At 58.4% G+C, this 26,334-nt stretch overlaps 1 protein-coding gene across 1 annotated transcript; it reads right to left on the reverse strand.

Annotated features, from left to right (window-relative positions):
• Positions 1-262: 262 nt before the first annotated feature.
• SH3RF2 (SH3 domain containing ring finger 2) lies at positions 263-24,966 on the reverse strand. The gene is made up of 8 exons (XM_074552515.1): positions 24,048-24,966; positions 13,766-14,023; positions 11,556-11,861; positions 8,018-8,100; positions 5,829-5,999; positions 5,425-5,630; positions 4,259-4,593; positions 263-3,448 (listed from the first exon to the last, which is right to left on the reverse strand). The coding sequence occupies exons 1-8, from the start codon at positions 24,417-24,419 to the stop codon at positions 3,164-3,166; spliced, it is 2,016 nt and encodes a 671-aa protein (XP_074408616.1). The 5' UTR covers positions 24,420-24,966; the 3' UTR covers positions 263-3,163.
• Between the last annotated feature and the right edge of the window lie 1,368 nt (positions 24,967-26,334).

Here is a 26,334-nt window from a genome sequence, read left to right on the forward strand (position 1 = left end):
AATTCCACTCCTTGCTCCATCCAGGGAGCTGTGCTGCTTCTGAGCTGCACCCAGCTCCCTCCCAAGCTGATGGAGCCAAAGGCTTTAACTGAAGAGCCTGGGGCTGCCTGGCTGGGTACAGGGGTGGCCCTGGCAGGTGGGAGCTGGTGTGACACAAGGCAAGGACCAGGATGGTGTCACCTGTGCTGCTCTGAGTCCTTCTGGCACTTTGGAGATCTAGGGTCTCATCGTGGTTTATTCTCTCCTGGGTTCTGCCTCAGGATGCTTTTATTCCAGTTCATACCCACAGTCAGTGGCCCTCTCACCCTCCCTTTGCCCTCAGTTCCCAACAGGCAAAACCTGAAATAAGAAAGGGAAAATAAACATGCTTTCATGCAAAAAGTTTTAATGGTGCCACAGCAGCTCCCACAGGCTGGTGTCTCACACAGTGGGTGCCAAATCTTTCCTGAGCCCCATTTTCCCCAGTGCATGAGGGGCTGTAATCCATTTGGCCCCAGTTAATTTAATTATCTACAAGCTACAGAGCTAAGCATTAGTGCTATAAACTTAGATGAATAAACTTCTGAAAACTTAAAATGTCTTTAAACCATTGCTTTTTTTTTTTTTTTACAGAGATACAAAATAAATAGCCTGAGGATTAATACAAAACAGGAAACTAATATCTTCTTGTTTATTGACTTTTCTCCCAAATAGTACCTTAAATTGAAAAAACCTTTTTAAAAAATGAACTTCACTTCATGGAAAAAATATTCAGCATCCCTGAATTTGTACAAGTGTCTCTGAACAATAAACTAAACATTATTTGTTCTTCCTATCCATCACCAACTAAGCAAATGTTATACATCCTACTGTTTCTAAGATATGTAATGTAAAAATAGTAATTTATGATTTCTCACTGGTGGTGACCTGGCTGTAACATTTCATTGGAGCATTCCCTGGGCTGGACGCAGAAAGCAGGCAATGGAACTCCCTGCTTGGTCATGTGAAGGATTAAGGAAGTTTTGTTGAGCCCTCCTGCCTGTGGGCTCTGTTCTGGCTGGGTCATTTCCCCCCTCCATTCCCCTCCCATCCTCCCCAGCCTGGCTCAGGGTCCCTCGTGTGCTGTCCCCAGGCAGTCTCGGATCCATCAGCGCTTCCCATTGGGAGCACGTGCAAAGGGATCAGCCTGGGGAGCTCCACGGACAGTTTGGGGTTCTGAACACCGATCTCGTGAATATTTGGAAGTGTTGCTTTTTAAATGGGACAGATGCTGAAGTTTGTAACAACCTGAGAAGTCTTCAGCTGTGGTTGCACTTCAAACACTCATTTCACAAATTAACTTCAGTGACTGTTGGGCACTGAATAAACCTCGTAAGAATGATAAATGAGAGATTTGACACAGTCCCAGGCTGCTCTAGTGTTTCCAACTAAAACGTTTGGAGCCAGTGCTTGCATTCTTAGCTCTCAGAAGGAGAGAGGGGCTGATGGGTTAGTGCAATTCTGTTCATTTCTGGCTGTATGTGGGGATGTGTCTCAGAGCCAGCTGCTTTCTGGCTCAGCTCTGGAAGGATGTCGGGAGTCCTGAGCGCAGAGCCAGCGCGTCTCCCCGAGGCATTCAGCTGTCTGAGGTGCCATGGCTGAGCTGGGCTCACCCTCAGTTTGCAGCCGCTGCCACCTTTCACACCAGGGCACAGCGCAGGCTTCCAGCTTGTCGGGGGTTTCTGCAGGATTGCTGACAGAGGGCACAGAGTGAGAGCAGCTCTGCGCCTTGGAGGTCGCTGTGCCTCTGAAAATCCCCACGGGCAGACCCTGCTCCACACACAGGGGCTATGGCACAGTGAATTGTTTTATCCATTCCCTTTGTGTGGTTTTAGGAAAAAATGTCCTTCTCTGAGGAGTCTCCATTGACCAGTGGAGTTCCTTCCCCGGGTTTGTAGGCAGGGAAGCGAGGATGGGATTTCAGGGCAGGTTTGGAGGGAGCACAGCTCCTCCCGTCAGGAGAGGGCGGCCGGTGCCTGCAGCTGGGCTGGGAACTGCCCATGGATAAACCAGCAATGGAAACTAAGCGTGAAACCCAAACTCTGCTGTGCAGATTGGCAGAGAGCAGGCACAGCTGGAGCCAGCAGAGCTCTGCTGGCTTCCCTGGGATTCACAGGAGAACGCTTGGGCTGGAGCGAGCTGCAAACCAGAGCTGGGAATGCTGGGGCAGAGGGGGTCTGGGGCAGGGCGAGCTCTGAGTGCTGCTCTCTGTTACATAGGCAGTGCTTCATGCATCTGAAACCCATGAATCCCGCTTGAGATATTTACAACAGCCACATCTGAGTGGGCGGGTGGTGGGAAGGGCTGGAAGGAGCTCAGGGGCAGGAGGTAGCTGACAGGTGACCAGAGGAAAACAAGCATTGAGGAGAAGGGAGATTCAGAGCCCTCACTGCAGGGCCTGGGTGACTGCAGTGATGGCAAAGCCCCTTCCGTTGGCTCTTTGCCTACCAAATCACCTTTTAGGCTTCTGTGTTAAAATTCCTGGGCTAAAACCAATGAGAAAAGCAAGAAAGCAACCACGCAAACAAAAAATCTGAGCGACCCCCTCCCCTCAAAGGCAGCATGAACCATCAGCCAGGAGCTGACTGATTCTGATTTATGGTTTCTTTATCCTGAGGCAGGCAGGTAACGAGCCGGTGTTTGATCTCTGTGGGCTTTCTGCAGCCCTGAGGAGACCAAAGCAAGGGTAACTCCCTCCGCTACCTGCGCGCTTCCCGCCCTGCCGCTGCTCCGGTGCTGCGACCTGGGGAGCGTCGGTTCTGCCAGGGCCGGGGCGCCGGGCACCTGTCCCCATGCTCGGGGCGCGGAGCCGGGCAGCCCTGGGGCTCGGGCAGCCCTGGGGCTCGGGCAGCCCTGGGGCTCGGGCAGCCCTGGGGCTCGGGCACCTCTCCCCGTGCTCGGGCAGCCCTGGGGCTCGGGCACCTCTCCCCGTGCTCGGGCAGCCCTGGGGCTCGGGCACCTCTCCCGGGCTCGGGCAGCCCTGGGTTGCGGGGTCCCTCCGAGGTGCCCCAGCCCCCGAGGCGCCGTTGGTGCGGGAGCAGCGGGCCCTGCCCGGGGAGCTGGGGCAGGATGCGGGGCCGGGCGCCGAGGGAGAGGAGCGGGAGCGGGGAGGAAGGCAGGCAGGCAGGCAGGCGGCGTTACCCGCTCAGTTTGCCGAGATGCTGCTGTAGCTCTTCTTGATGGGGAAGGTCAGCTGCCCCGAGAGGTCCAGCGACAGCGCCTTGGGGTGCAGCGCCCGGCGCGGGTGCAGCGGGCTGGAGCCCAGGCGCGGCGAGTACAGCACCAGCAGCTCGGGGCCCAGGCGGGGCTCGGGCAGGAGCGCCTCGGGGCCGGGCTCTGTCCTGCTGCGGGCCAGCCTCGGCGAGGGCTGCAGGCTGTGCCGCTTGGGCGGCGGCGGGCTGTGGTTCTGGAACCTCACCGTCTTCACTTGCTGCAGCGAGAAGGGGCCAGAGTCAGGCGGGAACTGCAGAGCCCGCCCTGCCCTGCCCTGCCCTGCCCTGCAGAACCGGGGGATGCTCGGGGGCGGCCGGGCCCCGCGGGGCTCAGCAGAGCAGCCCAGGGTGATGCTGTGGCGGCAGAGAGCCCCGGGGAGCAGCACAGCGGTGCCGGCGGCCCTGCAGAGCACGGAGCGCTGCTCTGGGAGCGGGAGGCAGCGCAGCGCCAGGAGCTGCTGCCGCTCCGGCCCTGGCACAGCCGCGGGCTCCCTCAGCTGATGCTGAAGCTGATGCTGAGCTGCCCGGGAGCCCTGAGGCTGGCTGGGCTTCTGGGGGCATGTGGAACGATTTGGGCACGGCTCTGGGTACTATGGGAGAGGGAAGCTTTATGAAATATATCTCTGGCTGCCAAACGGGAAAGAAATTCCCATTCCAAATGGCTCAGCCCGAGTGACATGAGGGAGATGGGGGAGTTCTGCAAAGCTCTGCCTGACAGCAGTTCTGTGGCGCTGCTCCCAAACTCACAGATTTTTGCTCAATTTATGACCTCAGAAAAGTCTCGAGATTTGCTTGTGACTGAGCTGGGTGACAGGGACAGAGCGCCTGCAGTGCCCTGCCTTTCCTCAGGGCCTAATCTAAACAGCAGCACCAAACCCCGATTTCCTAAGGCGTGTGTCAATCCCCCCCGATTTCTATAGGAAGGAATTGGTGCGGTTGGAGCAGAGCCCTCGGGGATTTGGCCCTGGCTGGTTTGGGCAGCCGCTGCGGTTCCGCGGGGATGCTCTGGGGCAGGGAGGGTTCGGTACCTTCTCGGCGCTGTTGCGGGACGTTTCTGGTTTCACCAGGATGGACGGCGGGGCTGACGCCGGCGGCTTTGGAGCGGCCTCGCTCTTCACCGAGGGCTCTTTGGCGTCCAGGATCACCGAGCTGCACACCGAGGGGCTTCGGCTCTCCCCTCCCCTGACCAGCAGCGCCGGGGCAGCCTCATAGGAGGGGTTTGGCCTCTCTGTCTCGTCCGTGCCGGGGACGCTGTGCGGGTACAGCTGGAAGTGCTGAGCTCGCCCCGCAGCCGAGGGGCGCCGGAGGGAGCCGGTGATCTGCACGGGGGTCCCCGCCTGGCCCGGCCTCTGCAGGGATCCGTCTGCGGAGCAAGGACGCGGAAAGCATTTAGTCAGGAACCCGGAACGTGCAGAGAGAGCAGCGGTTATAACCAGCCCCGCACCGACAGCCCCGCTCACAGCATCCTTGGGGCCGCAGCCTCCAGGGACCACCCCGTGCCCGCCCCTGTGCCCCGGGACCCATTTCGGGTGTAAAAGCTCTGACAGCGGCCCCTGCCACGGCTCTGCTGCCTGCGGGAGCTGCTCTGCTGCCGGAGCTGGGAACACACACCCGGCTCCCCAAATACTCGGGAAGTGTATTACAAAACAGCGCGTATGGGATGAAGATAAACCTTGCGGCCTCCTCGTAAAGAACGCAACCACCGAGCTCTGCACAAAGCTTTGCAGGAATTTCTCCATGCTGAGTCACATCCCCGGAATTCCAGAATTCCCCAGAGTCGGGGCCAGGAGGGGCTGAGGGACCATGAACCGCAGCACTGGTGTGCTCTGGGGGATGTGTCCCCTGCTCCCCCCCGAGCCCCCTCACTCACTCACTCCTCCTGGAGGATGCGACCCTGTTCTCCCCGCTCCCCCTCACTCACTCCTGAGGGATGTGTTGGATGTGTCCCTGTTCTCCCCACTCCCCGTCACCCACTCCCGGGGGATGTGACCCCTGTTTCCCCCTCACTCACTCCTGAGGGATGTGTTGGATGTGTCCCTGTTCCCCCGCTCCCCGTCACTCACTCACTCCCGGGGGATGTGACCCTTGTTTCCCCCCTCACTCACTCCTGAGGGATGTGTTGGATGTGTCCCTGTTCCCCCGCTCCCCGTCACTCCCTCCCGGGGGATGTGACCCTTGTTTCCCCCTCACTCACTCCTCCTGGCGCTGCCGCGGCCGCGGCGCAGCGGGGCCGGGGCCCGGCTGGGGCACGGGATGGGCACGGGCAGCAGCAGCGGCCGCAGGGCCCGGCTCTGCCGCGGGCCGCCCTCGGACACGCTGCCCTGCGAGGACAGCGAGGACGTGGACAGCGTCCAGGAGGTGTACAGGGAAGGCATCTTCGAGTCGGTGAGACTGGATTTCCTGTTGGAAAAGAAGGGCGAGGGCTGCCGGGTGCCATCCCACCTGGCCAGGGACCCCTGGCCCTGCTCAGTCCTGGGGGGTCCCTTGCCAGAACTGGGGGATGCATTGCCAGGGACTCTCCGTGGAAACAAGAAGACCCCAAGTTCTCTGTCACCCCCTTCCCTCTGCCCGTTTATTTCCACGTAAGAAGTGCCAGACCTGAAGAGGGGGCTGACGTAGTTGCTGGGGAAGAGGCCGACCCTGCCGGTGACCAGGGACATGCCCCGCAGCCACCCGTCCTGCTCCTTGCCGAACACACGGACCCCTTCTCCCTTCTGCAGCTCCAGCTCGTCCGGTCCGTGCGCCGCGTACGAGTGCAGAGCCACGCACCTGGGGAGAGAGGCTGTCAGGGCAGGGAGAGCGGCCCGGCAGGGCGGCTGCAGCATCCCTGGGCTCTGCGGCTTAACAGGGCTGGGGGAGAGGCTGCTGGCTGTGCTGGGAGCCCCGCGGTTTGACCGGGCAGGGGAGGATGCTGCTGGCTGTGCCCAGAGCACCCCGGAGCTCTGTGCTTTAACAGTACAGGGGAGGAGGCTGCTGGCTGTGCCAGAGCTCCACAGTTTAACAGTGCAGGGGGAGGATGCTGCTGGCTGTGCTCAGAGCCCTTCAGCCAGGGCTTCCTCGAGCGTTTGTGGAGAGAACTCGCAGGGAGGAAAGCGCTTGTCACCTCAGGCCAAAGGGGACGTGGATAAGAGAAGAGCCAGCAGGAATGCAGAACAAAGCAGCTCATGAGGACGGTTTCTCTCCCAGAAGTGCCAGCCCAGGCACAGGGTGACAAGTGCTGGGGAGGAGGAAAGTGCTGCTCTGCACCTCACACAGCGAGTGCTCCATCAGAAACACGGATCAGGGCCTGACAAGTACCTGTCCTAAGGCAAAGCTCTTGAAAGAGCACAGTTATAGTGCTGTGTTCAAGATAGCATCAGGCAGTTCTGCCTTTGAAACCAGAGGCCTCGATCTGCTTGCCTGGAGCATCCCCAGGAGGTGTTGGAGGCCCAGGGAAGAGCACCACTCCTGCCCTGCCTCCCTTCCTCCCTGCCTCCTCCTCCTTGCCTGGAGCACAGGGACAGCAGTGGCAGCCACTGGAGGCCACAGAGAATGGACAGAGCAGGAGGTAGGAGGAGGTACATGGCCCCACTCCAGGGTAGTGAGGAAATCAGACAAGGAATTGGTCTGAAATCCCCCTAGACTTCTCTGTTGTGATTCTGGGATTGGGACCAGGAGCTGAAGCTTCATTCTTCCCTCTGACCCATGTGTGAGTACACAGCAAAACAGCAGCAAAAGAAAACGGTGCATTTTTCAAAACCTTTCTCTATCTGTTCCTTAAAGAACTTGAATTTGTCTCCAGTGTAACACATTTGAATGCACTGTTGTTTTTTTCAAAGGGAATGTGATCTGCTCCAAGAATCAATGAGTTGCAGCCCAACACCACAAGTATCAGGTGTTATTTACAAAACAAACAATGGATGGGGTGTTGGGATAGCCAGGGCTGTCCCAGGACTCTCAGGGGGTTACCTTCTCTCTCCCTGCAGTTCAGCACAGGCACCTGAAGGTGTGCCCTGCTGGGCAGTGAGTGTGGGGCGGCTCCGTGGGGCTGGCACAGCCCAGGTGGGCTCTGGGTGTGCCCAGGAGCTGCTCAGAGTCACCTGGAGGTGAGGCCCTGCAGGGCTGCTCTGACACTGCCCCTGTGCACACCAGGCTGGTGCCACGCTCTCACACCGTCCTTCTGCAAACTGTTTTAAGGTCTTGGGAGTTCTCCTGTGCCTTGGATTATTGTGTGCTGGAGTCCTGGCTGACTGATGGTGGTGTGTGTGGGTCCCAGCACAGCACTGAGCTGTGGGTGCACCAGCATTCCCATGACCTGGCCTGCACCAGGGCTGCTGAGTGCTGTGTAAACAGCGTGTTGTGATGCTGCTGTTATTTCAGATGCTTTACTAAATGCCAGGGTGGTGACTCTTCCCTTGATGTAATCATCATAGAGTGTTATCTGCAGATTTTAACTCTATGAAAGTTTTCAGAAATTGGATTGTTCAAAACACCAGTGGCCATGAAGGTTTCAGGATAAATAACTAGAGGCACTTAAGGAGTAATTAGTTTCTTTACACTTAAATTAAAATGTATTGTTGGCAAGCAGGCAGAACCGTTTCTCCATGGAGCCTGCAGTGAGGCAGGAAGATGCACTCAGCTCTGGAATCTCTGCCACCCCGGCTTAGAGCAGCCAGGGCCGTTCCCGCATGGATCTGCCCCTGGATCCCAGCTGTGCTCCGGGCTGTCTGCACCTCCTGCCTGGCCGGAGCAGGCTCCTGCTGAGGCCTCAGCAAATGACACCCAAATAGCCCGGTTCCCCTACGTACAGGTAGGCTGGCCCGTGGTGCTGCAGGTGGGGAAGGGTCACGATGGCTGCCGGGGGCCCCAGTGCTCCTGGTGCGGGGTAGACCTGTGGGAGAAAGGAAACAGAGAAAACAAAGTGTTAATCTGTTTATCAGCTTCTTTCAGCCCCTGGAGGAGCAGTAACCCTTGACTGGCTTCACCCACCCTTGAAAAACCACCAGAGACATTTCAGGAAATGGAAGAGTCTGGTGCATTTGCTTAGAAAAGGACCAGGCAGCAAGAGGAAGACTCAGAATCATGGAATCGTTTAGGCTGGAAGAGACCTCCAGGATCATGGAGACCCTGTGATGGATCCCCACCTGGTCCTATCCCCGCTGTCCTTTTGCACCTGCAGGGTGGTACCAGCCGCCACAGCGTCCCCTCCGGGCTCTCTCAGGGTCTCTGGTGTTCCAGGGAGGAATTGCAGCCCCAGTTCTGGGATAACTGTGCCTTGAGCTGTGCCACGGGGTCGCTCCTTGTCCCCCCACTGAGGCCACGAGCAGGGCTGGGCTGCTCCCTCTCCCTGTCCCTCCTCATCTCCCCGCTGGGCTCATGGTGATGTCCCTTCTGTCCATCCTGCCGGGCTGTCCCTTCTGTCCATCCTGCCGGGCTGTCCCTCCCGCAGCTCAAAGCATCCCCGGGCTGAGCAGCGCCAGCAGCGGCTCCTTCCCGTCCGGACCAGCCCTGCCCTCGCCCAAGGCGACACCGCGGCGGGGCCTGGCAGTGCCCTGCTGTGCCCTGGGCCCTGGTGGCAGCAGCGGCACCGCGGCCCTGTCCAGGATGGAGCTCCGAGCCGGGGCAGCAGCAGCAGCACCGTGGCCCTGTCCGGGATGGAGCTCCGAGCTCCGAGCCGGGGCAGCAGCAGCGGCACCGTGGCCCTGTCCAGGATGGAGCTCCGAGCCGGGGCAGCAGCAGCAGCACCGTGGCCCTGTCCGGGATGGAGCTCCGAGCCGGGGCAGCAGCAGCAGCACCGTGGCCCTGTCCGGGATGGAGCTCCGAGCTCCGAGCCCTGGTGACAGCAGCAGCAGCACCATGGCCCTGTCCAGGACAGAGCTCCGAGCCGGGGCAGCAGCAGCAGCACCATGGCCCTGTCCGGGACCGAGCTCCGAGCCCTGGTGACAGCAGCAGCAGCACCGTGGCCCTGTCCGAGACCGAGCTCCGAGCTCCGAGCTCCGAGCCGGGGCAGCAGCAGCAGCACCGTGGCCCTGTCCGGGATGGAGCTCCGAGCCGGGGCAGCAGCACCGTGGCCCTGTCCGGGACGGAGCTCCGAGCCGGGGCGGCGGCAGCGGCTCCCCGGGCAGCTCCGGGCAGCGGAACGCTCTGCTTTTGGATGTGGCGGCAGCTGCGCTCTCCAGCAGCCACCACAGGACCTTAATGATGCAAGCTGGGGCTTTAATCTCATGTTCGTTTCAAATCTAATTTCTAGTGGTCATGTCTGTAACGCGGTGCGGGAGCACTGGCTTGGCAGGGACCTAGGGAAAAAGTAAAGTGACTCACCCGCCCTGGTGCTCTCCAGTAAATTAAATTAATTAAAACACCCCAGCAATTCCAGCTTCTGTCTCGGACCTGGAGTAGCAGGTCAGCTTCAAACCTTCTCTGCATTCCTCATTTTCTAGTCCAGGCAGGATTGGACCAGGTGCTCATAAAGTTGACTGGAAATTATAATCCTGTTTTATTAATTGCCATAATCAGAATGCTTGAAATTTGGATATTTGGAGTTTGATTTTTCTGCATTGGAAAAAAAATGACAGCCTTCTGCTGGTTTTCCTGATGGAACTGTATTCAAATGTCCCATTCTGTGTGGAAAGCTCCATGCTTTCAATCTCTGTGTTCCACTGTGTCCAGGAGTAGCCATCACTTAGAGCATCCTCAAAGCTGCCTTTGCATTTGCAAATCACAAGGGGGAAAAAAGATTGGGAGAAATGTTTTCGAGTCACGTATAACTGATTTCAGCACTCACTTTTGCTGATCTCCCACGAGTACCTTGCAAGTCCTTGTAAGTACAAAGGGTTTAATTCTCTGCCTCTCCTGAAATCCCTCTCTTGCTCCATCTCCCTTTGTAGCGTGTCACCAATGCGGCCCCGGCACTGCTGACACAGGCAAGGCCCTGCTGGGACTCTCCTGGTGGGGAGGGGAGCCCTGCCCATGCCAGCACGGGGCTCTGGGCACTGCCAGCTCCACACTTGTCCCTCAGGAAAGCCGGGTGTGCAGGAGGCAGCTGTGGGTCCACCAGCTGCGGGTCCATCAGCTCCCTGCCTGAGCTCCGGGCACAGCAGAGCTCTGGGTCACATCCAGGACTGCCAGAGCAAGGAATCAGCTCTGGGTCACACCTGGCACTGCCAGCACAGGGAATGAGCAGCTGGGCTGTGCTGGGCTGTGCTCGGGGTCCATCAGCTCCCTCCCCAAGCTCCGGGCACAGCAGAGCTCTGGGTCACACCCGGCACTGCCAGCACAGGGAATCAGCTCTGGGCTGTGCTGGGAGGAGGTTCCAGCGGGAAGAGGAGGGCGTGGGTGCCCCGCTGCCCTCGGCCCACGGCCGCTTGCACAAGAGGCACATGCACAGGCACGGCCACCGCAGCCCTGCAGACCGGTTCTGGCTCCAGCTGAGCTTGGCAGCCGAGGGGAAGCGGGAGCCGGGGGAGGAGCTGGGGCAGAGCTGGGAATTCCCTTTTATGGGCCGAGAGGAGCCCGACCTGCTGCTGGTGGGGCAGTGCCAGGCAGGCGGGTCCTGCGGCGGGAGCCCTGCATCTGGCACAGCCCCTGTGCCCGGCCTTGCCCCGCGGCTGCTGGCTGTGCTGGGGTGCAGCCCCTGCGCCCTCGGCTCCCAGCCGCCCTGGCAGCGCCCACCTGGGCTCAGGAAGGGATCTCAGCACTGCAGCTCAGTGTCATTGCAGCGGTGCAAGGGATCTCAGCTCATTGCAGCCCAAACCAGAGATGGAAAAGGAAAGCTGCATCCTGTGCAGCCCCAGAAAAGGCAGGGTCCCTGCAAACCTCTGGGAGCAGCACTGCTGATTGGAAACAAGAGATTTCCAACCCTGCTAAGGCCAAACCATAACATGGCCACGCTCTCATTTCTGCTCTTGGCAGTGGTTCACACTGAGACTTTTGGGTGAGATCCTTTTGGGGTGTGAGACAGGATACAGTTCCAGTTGAATTAAGGGACTCCTGTAGGGTTCCATTTCCCCTCTGTAACCCAGGATATCACATCCCAGCTCTCTGCAGGCTGGTGCTCAGGACAAAGTGCCCACCGGGTGTTCCTGCCTGGACACGGACTGCCAGTGGCTGGGTGACTGCTCTAAAAAGGTGGGAGCAACATTCACCATGAAAGATGTCATATAAATGTAAAACCCCCTTTCTCTCCCATATCAGATATCTGTGAAGGCTCTGTGCTCAGATCTTCAGTCAGAGTGGGAAGAAGGAATGAGGCTGGAGTGGCTGAATTCCAGAGGGTCAGTGTGGGTGTGAGCTCGGCCCCGGCTCCCCGTGCCCAGGCTCTGCCCGGGTTCGGCCGCGCTGCCTTACCTGGAGCGGGGTGCCGCAGGGCATCTCGGCGCTCTCGCAGCTCTGGGTGGGCACGCTGGGGTTGCTGGAGCTGATGAGCACGGGGGGGCTGATGTGCAGCGCGGGGCGCTCGGCGTGCACCATGCGGTTCAGCGTGTTGAGGGCCGTGGTGAGCGAGAACTGCCGCAGGCTCTTCCTGCGCGCCTCGGGCGCCTTGGGCAGCGCTGCCGGCTCTGCCGGGGCCTTGGCCGGGCGCAGGGACGCGGCCCGGGGCGGCGGCGACCAGTGGCCCTTGGTGGCCTGCAGGAGCTGCTGGGCCGTGCTGGGCTGCAAGAGACAACAGCGGGCACGGGGTTTCAGGGGTTACAGCCAGCACTGCCCGCGATGCCCGGCAGTGCCCGCAATGCCCAGCACTGCCCGCGATGCCTGGCAGTGCCCACGATGCCCAGCACTGCCCGCGATGCCTGGCAGTGCCCGCGATGCCCGGCAGTGCCCGTGATGCCCAGCACTGCCCCCGATGCCCAGCACTGCCCCCAAGGCTCTGCTCCCCTCCCTCTGGCAGCCAGGGCTCAGGTGGCGTTACCTTTACCAGGCCATCTTTAACATCTTGGGGCTCTGTCATTTCTCTCAGCTGGTGTCACTGACAAACTCGGGGTGTAAAATTCCCCATTCAAAGCTGACAGCAAAATTAAAAGTGGTTTTTAAAACTTGTGCTAAGAGAAGGGGTGACTGAGGATAACACACTCCTTGTCCAGATCTTTGGCTGGCAGACGTACTGGGAGAGCTGTACTTAATAACTCTAACTGAATTAGAAGGGATGTTTGGTGTTTGAACTTGTCGCCCTTTCCCTGTCTGTGCTGGCACATGGGGGTGCATCTTGCAGCTGAGGGGATGGCACGGGCTCAGTGGCCCTCACTGATGGTGGCATTCCCAGCAGGATTACATCCACCCAGTTCCACCTCTGCCAGCTTGAGCATTCATGGCTTGGTGCTGCCTCCATTGAAGAACTCCTGGCTTGCCAAGGGCTGGGGTTGATGAGGGAGAGGCAGGCCCTGAGTTTGCATACGGGCAGTGTTCACACAGTACTTCTTGGAAACTGCTGATCAGGGTGTTGGTAGCAAAGGGCATGTGGTGACAGCCCTTTCACCACCATGGGTGCCAGAGGAATTAATCATGATTTACTGCTGACATGAATGAATTGCAAAACTTGAGATTCTCACCCGCTCGTGGCAGGCGATGTGCTCAATGCCTGGGATGGACAGGGAGACCATGCAGGAGAGGCACAGGTGGCTCTCAGCTGTTGATATTTTACAACAGGGGTGGTCTTCTCATTTCCCCTCTCCTAAATAAGGCTTAAAGCCTGCAGTGTGTGTGTAGGTACACATGTGCCAAGGCCATCCTGTCATTTCTGTGTGTGAGCAAACTGGAAATGTTTTTCTGCCCAAGTCCCAGAAGACATGATAAAATGGGGCACAAACTGCATGTCAGAGCCAGGAGAGCCTTGTGTTTCCCACAGTAGCCCTACCTTTGCCTTCTCTAGAATTAATTTCTAATCCCTTGGTGGCTGTATATGTCCCTTAACTAACTTGTGTCTCTCAATGCCAGACTTGAATAAGTCATTACTGAAGCTAAAATGATTTCATTAAATGAAAAGACATTAAAAAAATATATTAGAACTCCAAATAAGATGTTTTGCTTGCGTCCTCCTATAAAACAGCCACAAAGCAGAGCTTGCTGTAATTATGGGCATTACAAGTATTAATTTTATTTCTAGGAACTGGTGCCGGTGCCATGTACACCCTGCATCTCAAGCTGAAGTGCACAACACAATTAATGTCTAGACCAGTGCTGACAGAATTCTGCCAGGGAGGGGAGGCTGGAAGGAAAATTCTGCCAGGGAGGGGGAGCTGGAGGACAATTCTGCCAGAGAGGGGGGGCTGGAGGACAATTCTGCCGGGGAGGGGAGGCTGGAAGGTCTCTGGAGCCACAGCCCCGAGCGCGGGGCTGGCACCGTCCGGGGTCACCGTCCCTGTCCGGAGCTGTGCCACCCTGCGTGCCCTGGGGGGTGGCAGGGCCGGGCAGCTGCAGGGGGCTGGGGACCCTCAGAGAGGGGCTCCAGGGGGGCAGGAGAGCTGCAGTGTCTGTGGGCTGGGGACCCTGAGAGAGGAGCTCCCGTGGCCGGGGAGCTGCAGAGCCCGGCGGCGCCGCTGTCCCGGTGTCCCAGGCAGTACCTTGGGGAAGGTGAGGATGTCCTTGCCGCCCGCCTTGTCCCGGCCCCGCAGCTCCAGGCCGTAGAGAGGGCGCGGCAGGGGCAGCTGCTTGATGACCTGCACGGAGCTGGCCGGGAAGACGCCGCTGGCGCCGTTCAGCTCGCCCAGGTACCAGTTGTCGTCCAGCTGGCGCAGCAGCACGATGGTGTCGCCCTTGTTGAAGCGCAGCTCGCCCGGGTTGTGCCCGCGGTACGAGTACAGAGCCCTGGCCCGTGGCACCTGGGGACCAGAAACAGCCCCTGACATACATCCCACACAGACAGAGCTCCCCAAAAGCACTGGTAATTAGTGAGAAAAAAATGCAGAGGTCTAAGGCTCAAGCATGCATTTATTAGGATTAACTACCCACATCCTTCCTTGATGGGTTTTACTAATGAAGACAAGCTCCCAAATACTTATGCTAAGTTTGTATCAAGATGAAAAGCAGGCTGAACTTGTTTAAGAATATTAAGAAACAGTTAAGGCCTTAAACTGCTCTTCCCATGGGATCTTATTGCCTGCTATAAGGGCTCCTGCAGCACAATATCTATTTTAATGGCCCAGGTATTTCTGTTTCAGAAGGACTGGAGGTCACAGCCATCATCCAGGCCAGCTGGTGGCTGTCACCTGCCAGGAGAAGGTAGCAGAGCGAGGTGAGTGCAGGTTCTGTGCTGCCCTGGCTCCATCCCTGCTGTAACACGTGTGACTGTGGGATTAACCCAGCCTTATCCTGGGTTTGGGAAGGGGTGGATTCATGGTATCATTGCTGCAGAGTAATGTGACATAGAAGAGACACAGCAAACCCAGAAGAGAAGCAGGCACGCTGTGATCTTGACTGTGACCCAGATGAAATGACCAAGTTGCTCTAAGAGAGCTGCTGTGCTGAGCCATGCCTGTCCCTAAGCTCTGTGTGGGGCTGTGCCTCCTTGCAGCCTCCACCTTAGGGGATACCCCAAATGCTGAGCCCCCCACCTTAGGGGATAACCCAAATTCTGAGCCCCCACCTTAGGGGCTAACCCAAACCTGGCCTCCATTCTGCCCTCTCAGCTGGGGCACACTGTGATCTCCAGTCTGGCAAGCTGGGAGCTGGGGCTGTCCCCAGCTCTGGAGCCTTGGGCAGCTGCAAGCTGAGGTGCCAGTGCCCAGGGACAAGAGGCTGCTCAGCTCTTCCTCACGGGGCTCTGCAGGTCTGGATTGTCCTTCTCCTGTCTTTGGAGGCTGCCAGGTGCTGGGGCATGGTGAGGACAGAGCCTGCAGCTTCTCCAAGCCACAGTCACCCCCTCCCAGCCATCTCACAGGTCACTTCTGTACCAGCGACACATCCCTGATTTCCTGCCTTTTTCTGTGCATTTCCCCAAATCCACCCCTGTCTGTGACCAGGCTCAGGCAGGAATCCTGCAGGGCTCCCTCTCTCTCAGCCACTTCTCAGAGGTCAGGAGGGTACAAACAAGAATCTCAACATTAGTTCCCAGAAGTGTAGAAAAGATCAAATGGCCTATAGAAATAGTTAAGTTTTGGAAAGAGGGCATCTTCCAGCATCCCCAAACCCTGATGCCTGCTAGGGAAAAGGAACCAAGAAGAGAAAAATTTCATGTACTGCTTTTACTTCAAAGTCTTTGAAAGGGGAAGCAATTAGTTTAATGTTTAGTTCTAATTAAGTCATTCTCCCTCTTAATTTGTGCTCAGAGTAAACACCTGTGCTTGGCTCAGTGACACCAACAGCACATCTCCGGGAGAAAGGAAGCGGGGAAGGGACGCTTGGGCCAGGGCTGCTCTCATCAGAATAGCAGGGAAATCCTCTGTGGGGCCATGGGGACTCCCTGCAAACACACACCTGGGCAGGTGAGCGTGCCAGGAGGAGAACAGGCTGGGAACAGCAGCTCTCCTTTATCACCATGCTGGGACCAACACACACCTGGGCAGGTGAGTTTGCCTTGAGGAGAACGGGGGGGACAGCAGCTCTCCCTCATAACCCCACTGGGACCACTGGCACGAGGAGCACAGGGCTGGGGCTGCCTCAGGAGCAACCAGAACACAAATGGGACCTTCACAGAGGGCAAGAACAGGGCTTGGGAAGGAGGAGCAGCAACGTCTGGGATGTGAGGGAACGGCAGGACACAGCAAAACATTAAAGGCAGCATGAACGAGTTATGGAAATGTATTACAAAGAAGAGAAACTCTCAAATGGAATGCATACCTGGTGCTAACTGGGAACAGGGAGCAAGCAACAGAGGGCTGAGAGTCTGGAATATTCTGAGCTGAGCTGAGCCTCTCTCAGCTCAGGCTGGCTCCTGCCCACTCCGGCTGTCCCAGATCCTCTGCAAGGGATCTGTTGTGCTTTATTTAAAGTAGGTTAATTGCAAAGGCAGAAACTGGCGTGGTAATTAACCTGTGATAAAGCCAAGGAGTGCCTGAGGTGGCTGAGGGAGAGGCTGTCCAGGCCAGAGCTGTCCCTGGCAGGGGACAGAGGAGCAGGACCTGCTCCGCTCTGGAGGAACCTTCTCCGTTAGCATGGCCAGCTGCTTCTCCTTAGCCCAAAGCAGCATTTCATTTTAGCAGGGTGGCAGAGGCAGCAAAGTGCTCAGCCCAGGACTGCACACAGGGTCCGGTCCCTCGTGCAGGCTTGGCATGTGTCTGACAGCCCTGAGAGAAAACTCGGGGAGCAGCTCAGGGAAAACTCAGCTGAAGGTGCTGCGGGTTTGTGTACAGCATGGCTGCCCAGCAGAGAGAGAGAAACTGCAGCAAAGAAACCTATTTTGGGGGTGCCTGTTACTTTTCCAATGCTGCCTCATTTTTCCTGATTTTCCCCTCTGTTTTCCCCTCCGTCATGCCTGAGTGAGACCCAGGAGCTACTTCAGGCTCCCAGAGCAGCCAAGCCCCAGGTGCTCCTTGCCTTGGGGTGACCGGAGAGAGCATGGGGCAGCCCTGGGGAGAGAGGGCAGCAGGGAATGCCAGGAGTGGAACAGAACCCCCTTGCCTCAGCACCATCTCTGGGGGAAATGCTTCTCTGTCCTTGGCCCCTCTGCCAGCAGGGATGGTCATGGCAGATGCACTTCATCTCCTTGTCCCCATTCTCAATGGATTTGAGGCCAATAAGGGAGAAAAGATTTTATTTTTTTCACTATTTTTGGCATTTGGCATCAGCTGTGCTGGGCAGCCATCCAATGCCTTTGAGTCTCCCACTGCACCAAACAAAGATTAAAAATACGTATATGTGTGTGAGGAAGCAATGTGGGGCATCTCCTCCTAGCAGAGAAATGCACCCTGTGATGGTCTGAAATGGGCTGAAACAACTCCTCAGCACTGGCAGCAGGGCACTCATGAATTGCCCAGAGGAATGGCCTCAGAGGGGCTTGCACTGCTGTTTGCCAGCTGTGACTTTCCAATGCTGTGCAGGGAATGCCCTGGGGCAGCTGCCCCTGTGCCTGTCCCCAGTGAATCCCAAGGGGCTGATCCCAGCCCGGGTGCCACGGGAGCTGCCCATGGGGAGGATCCCTGTGCAGGGCCAGGACAGCTCTGGGTGCCATGGGAGCTGCCCTGTGCAAGGACAGGGCAGGGGAGCTGCCCACGGGGAGGATCCCGTGCAGGGCCAGGACAGCTCTGGGTGCCATGGGAGCTGCCCTGTGCAAGGACAGGGCAGGGGAGCTGCCCACAGTGAAGGTCTCTGTGCAGGGCCAGGACAGCTCTGGGTGCCACGGGAGCTGCCCTGTGCAGGGACAGGGCAGGGGAGCTGCCCATAGGGAGGATCCCTGTGCAGGGCCAGGGCAGGGGGAGCTGCCCATAGGGAGGATCCCTGTGCAGGGCCAGGGCAGGGGGGCTGCCCACAGTGAAGGTCTCTGTGCAGGGCAAGGACAGCTCTGGGTGCCACGGGAGCTGCCCATGGGGAGGATCCCTGTGCAGGACAGCTCTGGGCAGGGGGAATGTCTCCCCCTGGGACAGTCAGTGTTTCCACTGGCCAGCAGTTACCACTGAGGAGGATGACAGAGAGGAGGATAGAAGCTAGGGTGACCTCATAGGAGATTGTTTGAGCTACCACCCGTAGCGCCCCAGTCAGGGCGTATTCTGAATTGGAAGCTCAGCCGGATCATAGGATGGAGTACACTGCTAAGCTCAACATGGCTGACAGGAAGAGTAGGCCTAGTTGAGGTGTGCTAAGGAAAATGGAAGGGGCAATGGGGTTCAGAAGGAGATCACTAGGAGTAGGGCTAGTATTGGGGTTGCGATGATCAGCACAGGCCTGAGGGCACAGCCCCTGCTCCAGTGACTGACACTGGGCACTGGAGCTGGCTCTTATCCCCCCCTGACACCGAGGGACATGCACACACTGCCTTTCTATGGAGCTGATCAAGGACATCTCCATCCATGCTGACTCCTGAGAGCTGCCTCCAGCATCCTGCCACACTGCCCATGTCTCCATGGCATGAATGAGCCCCATCACCTGCTCGTGTGCTCAGCTAGCACCGTTCAGGGCTCTGCAGGATCCAGGTGGATGAAAAGAGCTATTTGAATGTAAATTAATTGCCATTACAATTCTGTTTTTCTGCATTTCAGCAGAGGAGATAACTTCAGCCTTGTCACAGAGAACAAAACCTTCAAAAGTGAACTTGTCATTTCAATCTCTTCACATAATTACATTCTGAGGATTCAGACAGTTGGGTGGTTTCTGCATTATTTCTTCCCTGAGGAGGACTGTTCCTGTGTTCCAAGCACACGTAGACTGTGCACCAGGAGAACAGAGCCAGTCCCTCCTGCTCACGTCAGCCCTGGAGCTGCCCACTCCCCCCTGGGCCTGCCCAAATGGGAGGCCAGCCCTGGCCATGGCCCATGCTGGGGGCCACCAGCTCCTGAGCCAGCTGGCCATCATGGAGAGATGCTGGAGATGGGAATTGGGTGGATTCAGCTCCTTTTGTGCTGCTCCATCTGCACCGTGGCTGGGGCAATGGCAGAGGGACTGGCAGCTCCTACCCCCTGTGCCCACTCACAGCATCAAGGCCAGGTCACCACTGAACATGGCCTGGCTTTGGAATGCAAAGGTGCCATGGAAAATGGGGGAAATGATTAAAGAGAACACAGAGCAGCTTCTCTGATGGGGAGGGTGAGAGAGGCCGAGGCAGCACTGCTGGCAGCCAGCCCCCAGGGGAATGCCTGGCCCTGTGCTGGGGATGCCCCAGGGCTGCCCAGGAGGGGACAGGGGCTGCCCTGGCCCAGGTGAGCCACCAGGGCTGCCCAGGAGGGGACACGGGCTGCCCTGGCCTGGGTGAGCCATGGGGACACCCAGGTGAGCAGGAGCAGCAGCTGAGAGCGGCTTGGCTGGGTGAGGGCAGCGCTGCAGGCCCAGGGACAGCAGGGACAGTCTGGGACAGGACACAGGGACGTGGCAGGGGTGTGCTGGCACTGGGGCCCACGTGCTGGGCCTGCAGAGGGTGCAGGGAACCCTCCCAGGCCTCGGCTGGCTGCTGCAGGAGCAGATGAGCCCTGCTGCTGTCAGCAGGCCCGGGCAGTGGTTGGGCTGCGTGTCATGGGTGTGAGCTGCACGCAACAAACTGTGTCAGCCCTCGGCGTGCCCAGTCATGATGCTCTGCCTCAGCAGCACTCTCAGAAGAGGCTGTTTGTTGTGCAGGGAGGAAACCTGCATCCTGCTCCCTGCTGCTGCTGCTGCTCCCGAGCCCTCTCCCCGCTGGTTCTGTGCCCTCCTGTGCTGGGAAAGACAGCCCTGATGTGGCTGCTCAGCCAGCAGTGCCAGCCCTGGGCACCGTGGGCACCTCTGCCAGTGGGCACCAGGTCTGGCCACTCTGCAGGCCAGCGCTGGCAGCAGGGACAGCTGTCCTGTCCCTCAGTGGGGACACTGCTGCCCCCAGCCCTGCAGAGCTCACAGCACGGTGCCTCCTCCCCACCCTCCCTCCAGAGGGAAAACCCAAACTCAGGCCAGTGACCAGCCCAGGGACGCAGGACAGTGGCCAGCGAGCAGCAGGGTGTGACAGAAGGGACCCAGACCCTGGGGCTCCTGGCTGACCACGGCACTGTGCAGGTGAGCTGCAGAGGAGCCCTGCTGTGCTATTCCTGACTCGCCATCTGAGCCTGACTCATTGCCTTGGAAACAAATTAAAACACTTTTATGTGTTTGCAGCTTGGTACCTAATTTTGTAAAACCAGGGAAACTGGCTCCTGCTGTTGGCTGTGGAGGTCTTTGGGTTTCCGGAGCCAGAGGTACCGCCAGGGTACCAGCAGCCCTGTGCTGGCTCTGGTGCTCACTCAGCTTCTGGGGTGTGCAGTGTCCATCGGCCTACACTGACCTCACTCTCCTTGTAGTAGACAAAAGTGCTAGAACAACATGCAGAGGGAGGAAACACACCAAAGCCTGGCACAAGCTGCCACCAGCACAGTGGGAGCAACTCCTTGTTCAGCTGGAACGAGACAAACCCAGAAGGGACATGGCACTGGAGGAGACCTGGGACAAATCCTTCCTCCAGAAAGGCTGTAAGGCCACACAGAACTGTGCAGCCAAATGAAGCCTCTCTGTGCCCAGCTGAGGGGCTCTGTGGCACTACCCCACCACCCCAGCAGCTGTGAGGATGCTCTGGAGGGAAGGAGCCCGCAGCACCACGTCAGGCAGAGCCTGAGGCAGCACCTGTGGGTGTGTGACATCCCCAGAGCTCCTGGCCAGCCCAGGGGACAGGACACAGGTTTGGGGTCACTGCTGGGACTGCACGGGAACTGCTGGGGTCTGGGAGGGTGGGAAGGGGCTTGGCTCAGTGAGGGGGCCAGGGAACTCGCTTGCCTCTGCCAGGTGCAAACATGGAGTTTGCTTGAACGAGAAGCTCCAGCAATCCAAGCCCTGTCTGTCAAAGGCAGAAAGGAGCTGGAGATGACTCTGGAGGAGAAGAAAATACCAAGACGCAAGCACTATCTATAGACGTCCGTGTGAAGGTGGGACGTTGGAGTGCAGAGTATTTTTATCCCAATAGAGGTGTTATCTGTCTATCTCCCATGAAATGCTGGAAGGGGGTGTTGAGCACTCAGTTCATGCAAAGAGAAAATAGCCCAAGTCACAGTTAAATCTGCGTGGTCCGTGTTTTCCTGAGGCAAGCTGTCACACGGGGAACTTTTTCCTCTGGCTCAGTGTCCCATGTTTGCTGCATGACCAGGTTCAGCACCCCAGCAGCTGTCAGCGCCTGGATGGGTTTGCAGGGTGCAGCGGGGTCATCCTGCCCCCTGAAGAGGCGTGGGAGGCTCCTGCACACCTCAGCACACGCTCTGCTTGCTCACCAGCTCGGCTGGGGCTGCAGCCAGCTGAGGAGGAGCTCAGCACAGGCGGTGACCACACCTGGCACATGCCAGGGGCGGCTCCTCGGAGTTCAAAGGCTCCAGCGTGGCTCATTTACGCATACACCCCACAGCAAGTCCCTTTATTCTTAAATTCCAGACAGTTTCTTATGTGGAGATTCGGAAAATCCGAAGTTCTCCCTGCAGTGCTGTTGGAGATCTGAAGGCCTGGCCAGGAGCAGCAGGGGCACAGCAGGGCACAGCAGGGCTCAGCAGGGCACAGCAGGGCACAGCAGGGCTCAGGGCTCGGGGCCGTGGCACACACGGACGGCTCCACGTGCACACAGCCAGCACGTGCCCACACCACGGCTGCTCTGCTCGTAGGAAGTGCGTTCAAAAGGGATTTAAATGCCAGCAAATAAATCCCTTGGGATGGGCTGCAATTAGAAAATTCCCTGTTTTTTAACAGCTGGCTCTGGGAAATTGCTGCCCGCAAAGCAGGGCCGTGCTTGTGCTAACCCAGCAGCTCCGTGGGGGCCTGCTGGCTCCTCCTGCTCGGGAGATGAGCTCTTGGCTCGCTGGCTGATGAGGGATTGAGTTTATTTTTTGCCTTCATGGATGAGCATGAAGAGCAAAGAGCTGGCAAGGAAACCTCCCTGCTGAGAGAGAAACTTTGATCAAACTTGCGATGTTCTCAGCTCCAGGGAGTAAAGGAAGTTTATTTATAGAGCTGCCTTGGTGAAACCAAAGGCTGGCCCCATGCTGCTGGGTGGTGGCTCAGGCTGCAGAGCGGTGTGAGTGTGTAGCACAGGGCAGTTGTGCTTGCTGTGCAGCACAGGGCGGTGGGCAGCGCTGGGCTGGTCAGCAGCCCTTGCAGGCTGGGGCAGTCTGGTTTGGGGAGCCATGAGCCTCTGCTGCAGCAGCACATGGACGCTGCAGTGCCAGTGCCCAGGGAGAGCTGTGGTGGGTGAGCAGCGCTGCTCTCACTGTGATTCCTGGCAGAAAGAATCTGCTCTGAGTTCACAGGATCTGCAGGTCTCTGCTTACCCAGGTTCCTTCAGGTGACCCTGGAACTCAAGCATCCATGGTAGGGTGGTGACAAGTCACCCTCAGCACTGTCTCATCTTTCAAACGTGTCCCTGCTGTGCTGGGTGATGTGCTGCTGTCACTAGTGCCAGCTCAGGGGAGGCTCCCAATCCATTAACATCCCGCTGGAGTACCCAAAGCAATGTCTGGTCCTGAATGCAGGTATTCAAAACCACTAAAGCCAAAATGTGACTAATACCTTGCATTCTTCACCTCGCAGCAGAGGATTCCAAAGTGTTTTATAATTAAGTACCTAATTAAGTCTAAGAGTATTTCGGTATAATGTGTTTTATATCCCTCCCCAGAGAGGCACAGGAGCTCAGAGGGCTGTCCCAGTGCCAGGGAGCCAGCCACAGCTCCCCCAGTGCTCACTGGCTCTGCTGATTCCAAGGAGTTTGGTCTTAAGTTGGTCTTAAAAGCTTTTGGGAGCTACGGACGGATGGATGTTGCCATTTTATACCAGCAGCAAGTTCCTACCTGTCCTGAGAACCAGTTCAGGAAATGTGAAATGAGTGAGAGAGAAGAAAGCCAGACAAGTGCATTTGTGCTCTTTTATCCAGGGCCAGGAGAGTCCAGTTGGAAAATCTACAACCTTCTCCTTGTCAGCTGGAATGCTGCCTGGGGTGGCAGTGACTGAAAGCTGTCACTGTTGGATGGTTTGTCCCCTGCCCGAGGGTTTGTCCCCCAGCAGCTCCTGCAGGGCTGGGGGCTCCCAGCAAGGGTGTGACCCCGAGCAGGGCCCTGTGGAGGGAGCCCCCAGCCCAAGGACCTGCTCCATTCTTCCCCTGGCCCAGGCTGTGCTCCTGGGATGGTGCCCCGGGCTCAGGCTGCACAGAGGGAACACCAGGGACAGGAGTTCCCAAGGGATGCCTGGTTTGGTGTGAGATCCATCAGATCCCTCACCAGCACCACAGAGATTCCCTGGGACACACGTGCCAGCTCACACCCACAGGTTTGGTGTGAGATCCATCAGATCCCTCACCAGCACCACAGAGATTCCCTGGATCACACGTGCCAGCTCACACCCACAGGACGCAGCAGCACCTGCATGGCTCCATGGGCACCACATCTGTGTTGTGCCTGCCTGATCTCTACAGCTCTGAGCAGGCTCTGGGGCTCAGCACCCCTTTCAGCCAAGCTGCTGAGTGCTATTAAAAGGCTTTAGAGGCAATGTGCAGAGCAGCTGAGGTGAGAGAAATGGAAATCCAGGAATATAATGTGGGAAAGGTGTAGCCACAAGTCTCTTCCCTGAATTCCAACTGAGCCAAGCTCTTTTAACAGGTCTAATATCCGGTCCTCATTATTCAAGAAAAGCTTTTGTATTGTTAAAGAAAATGATGGAAAGAACTTAGAATTTTAAAATTAGCCCAGTAAATCATCCCTAGGTACAGTCATAAGTGAGTCAAATTTAAAATCCTTAACTAGTGAACTTCCAAGAACTTTGGACAGAACAGCAGCAGCTGCATTGGGCACCCCCCCCCTTCTTTTCCAGTGCAGGGAAACTGAGGTGCAGCTATGGGAATACCTTCTCCACCACTAACAGTTACGGCTCTGCAATTACTGACTTAATTGCTATCAGTCAAAAGCAGTGTACTGCCTGAAAGTCCAAGCACCTGAGATGCCCTCAAAAGCCAGGAAGCATCTGAAAACTCTGGGAGAAAAGAGCTGCTGGGAAGTTTCTGTAAGAGGGGCAACAGACAACTGGCTTTGTCTCAGCCTGCAAGTCAGTTTCTGCTGTAGTGAGCTGGAAGCAGTCAAATATCACACTGAAACAGCAGCCAAATCCGCACACAAACCACTCAGCCTCACTTCAGCACTCTGCAGTGCTGCTAACAGAGAAGGCTCCTGGCTCTGGGCATGCAGCAGGAACCTTTCTATGCTCAGGGGCAGAAGAAAGAAGTAAGAGCCTCCTTACCCCCTCCATGTGGATCCGGGGATTGGTGGCCAGCCGGTGCTGGTGCAGCTGCAGCCCCCTGGGGACCCTCCTGATGGAGGCGGGGGACGACAGGACCCCCGACCTCTGCACCGAGCCAAACCTGCCGGCGTTCTGTCCGCACCGGACTCCATCCAGGAGGCGAATGAGGAGCAGGTTGGAGGGCAGCTGCTCAATGCTGCCCAGGACGAGGGTCCTGCACTCGGGGCACCGCAGCTCCTTCTGCGATTTCAGGATCCTCTGCAGACAGGGCTTGCAGAAGGTGTGCTGGCACGGCAGCACTTTTGCTGAGGCGTCGAGCTTCTCAAAGCACACGGGACACTCCAACAGGTCAAGGAGAGCCAAGTCATCCATCTTCAGCGCAGAGCCCCTTCAGGAGCAGGGCCGGGGCCGCCCGCAGCCCGCATCCACCGGAGCCGCCTGAGATGCCCTCCCGCGAGAAGCAGAGCCCGGGCTCAGGCAGCGATCCTGACGGAGGGCGAGGAGGAGGAGGGAGCACGGAGCAGAGCTGCGCTGCCGGAGCGTGTAACGCAGCCACCTACATCCAGAGCTGCGCTCCCAGCCAATCTGGAGCGCACTCGCTGCGCCCGCAGCCCGGCTCCAAATGAGTCACCCCTGAGTCAGCTGGAGCGAGGGGACGGCTCCGGGCTGCGGCCGGGGCTCGGCGCCGGAGCCCAGGGGCTGCTGGCCGGGCAGGGGCTCCCGGAGCCGGGCTGGGGCAGCGGGGCGCAGGGCAGGGTGCAGCGCTCCCGCTGCGCGCAGCACGACTGGCACGGCACGGGAAAATCCGCAGCTCGGGAGATGAGAGTCCGAGATAAGCATCAGCCCCGACCGGCGGTGCGGCGCTCCGGCTGCGGCGGAGCTCCGGGCACACCCCGCGCACACCCCGCGCACACCCCGCGCACTCCGCACACCTACATGTCGCACACTCCGCGTACACTCTGCACACCTCGCGCACACCCCGTGCACACCTGCACGCCGCACACCTGCACGCCGCACACCTGCACACCGCACACCTGCACACCGCACACCTGCACACCGCACACCTACACGCCGCACACCTGCACGCCGCCCCGCCGCGGCTCTGGAAAAGCCCTTCAGACGGCGCCGCTGGCCGGGGGTACCTGGCGGTGGCGCGGCTGGCTCCGCGGTGCCATCCCCGCCCGGTTTGGCAGCCTCGGCTCGCTGAATCAACCCCGAGCGATTATTCCTCCCACGGCCCGGAGCAGCCCAACCTGTTCGGCTCCGGCTGCGGGGCCGCGGCCGCGCTCGGAGCGGCTCAAGCCCGGGCCTGCAGCTCCCGCAGCTCGGCCGCGGTGTGCCGAGGGCACGGGGCAGCAGCCCTGGCACCCTGTGCGGGTTGGCACGGGCCTGGCACACTGTGTGGGCTAGCACGGGCCTGCTGCAGGTGCCGGCCCGGCCCGGCCCCGACTGCCTGCCCCCGGTGCTATCGCTCCTGTCGCGTTCGGGGGATGCTCACCCCGGCCCGCCCCTGGCGCCGGGGCACCGGGACAGCGCCAGGGGGGCCAGGCTGACCCTCTGAGCGCCTTCTGGTGCTCTGAGCACCGGAGCTCCAGCACTGCCAGCGCTCCCAGCTCCAGGCTGGCCGGCAGGGCCCTGGTGTCCGGGCAAGGGGGCACAACCGGTGCTGAGCACGGCCAGCCCCTCTCCCTGCGGGCAGGGTCCGGGTGCGAGCCCAGCCCGGCGGGACCGAGCCCGGCACAGCCAGAGGGGCCCGAGGGGCCCCTTCCTGCCCCGCTAGCTTCGGCAAGGGAGGCCAGGCACCATCTCGGTACCTGCGATTGGCATTCCCTTTATCAGCTGAATTCCTATCTCGGGACTGCCTGCTCGCACATACTGATGGATTGCCTAAGGAGAGCAGGAGGGGCAGTTAAGGCCCAAGACCACTTTCCTTACAAACCCTGCTGTATTTCAGCTCTGTTTTCAACATAAGAGTACTACAAATCCTAGGGACCAAGACTGTAAATCTGAAGTTGTCTCCGATATCCTGAGGTTGCAACCTCCGGCAGGTTGCAGCCGTCCCTGCCCTACTCTCAGGATTCCTCAGAAGTACAGAGTGGAAAGGGTTAATGTGTTTTTTCCAATGTTCTCCTCCCCAGATCATGATTATGTCAAAACAAAGCATTTCTGTATTTCTGTAGTATAGTGGCCATTTAGCAAAACTAAAATGTTGACAAACATCTTCAGGACAATGCCAGGAGCCAATGACGGCGCTCTGTTTCATCTCTGGCTTCCTTGTGCTTGGTGC

This window comes from Zonotrichia albicollis, chromosome 15 (assembly GCF_047830755.1).
Source record: "Zonotrichia albicollis isolate bZonAlb1 chromosome 15, bZonAlb1.hap1, whole genome shotgun sequence".
NCBI lineage: Eukaryota > Metazoa > Chordata > Aves > Passeriformes > Passerellidae > Zonotrichia > Zonotrichia albicollis.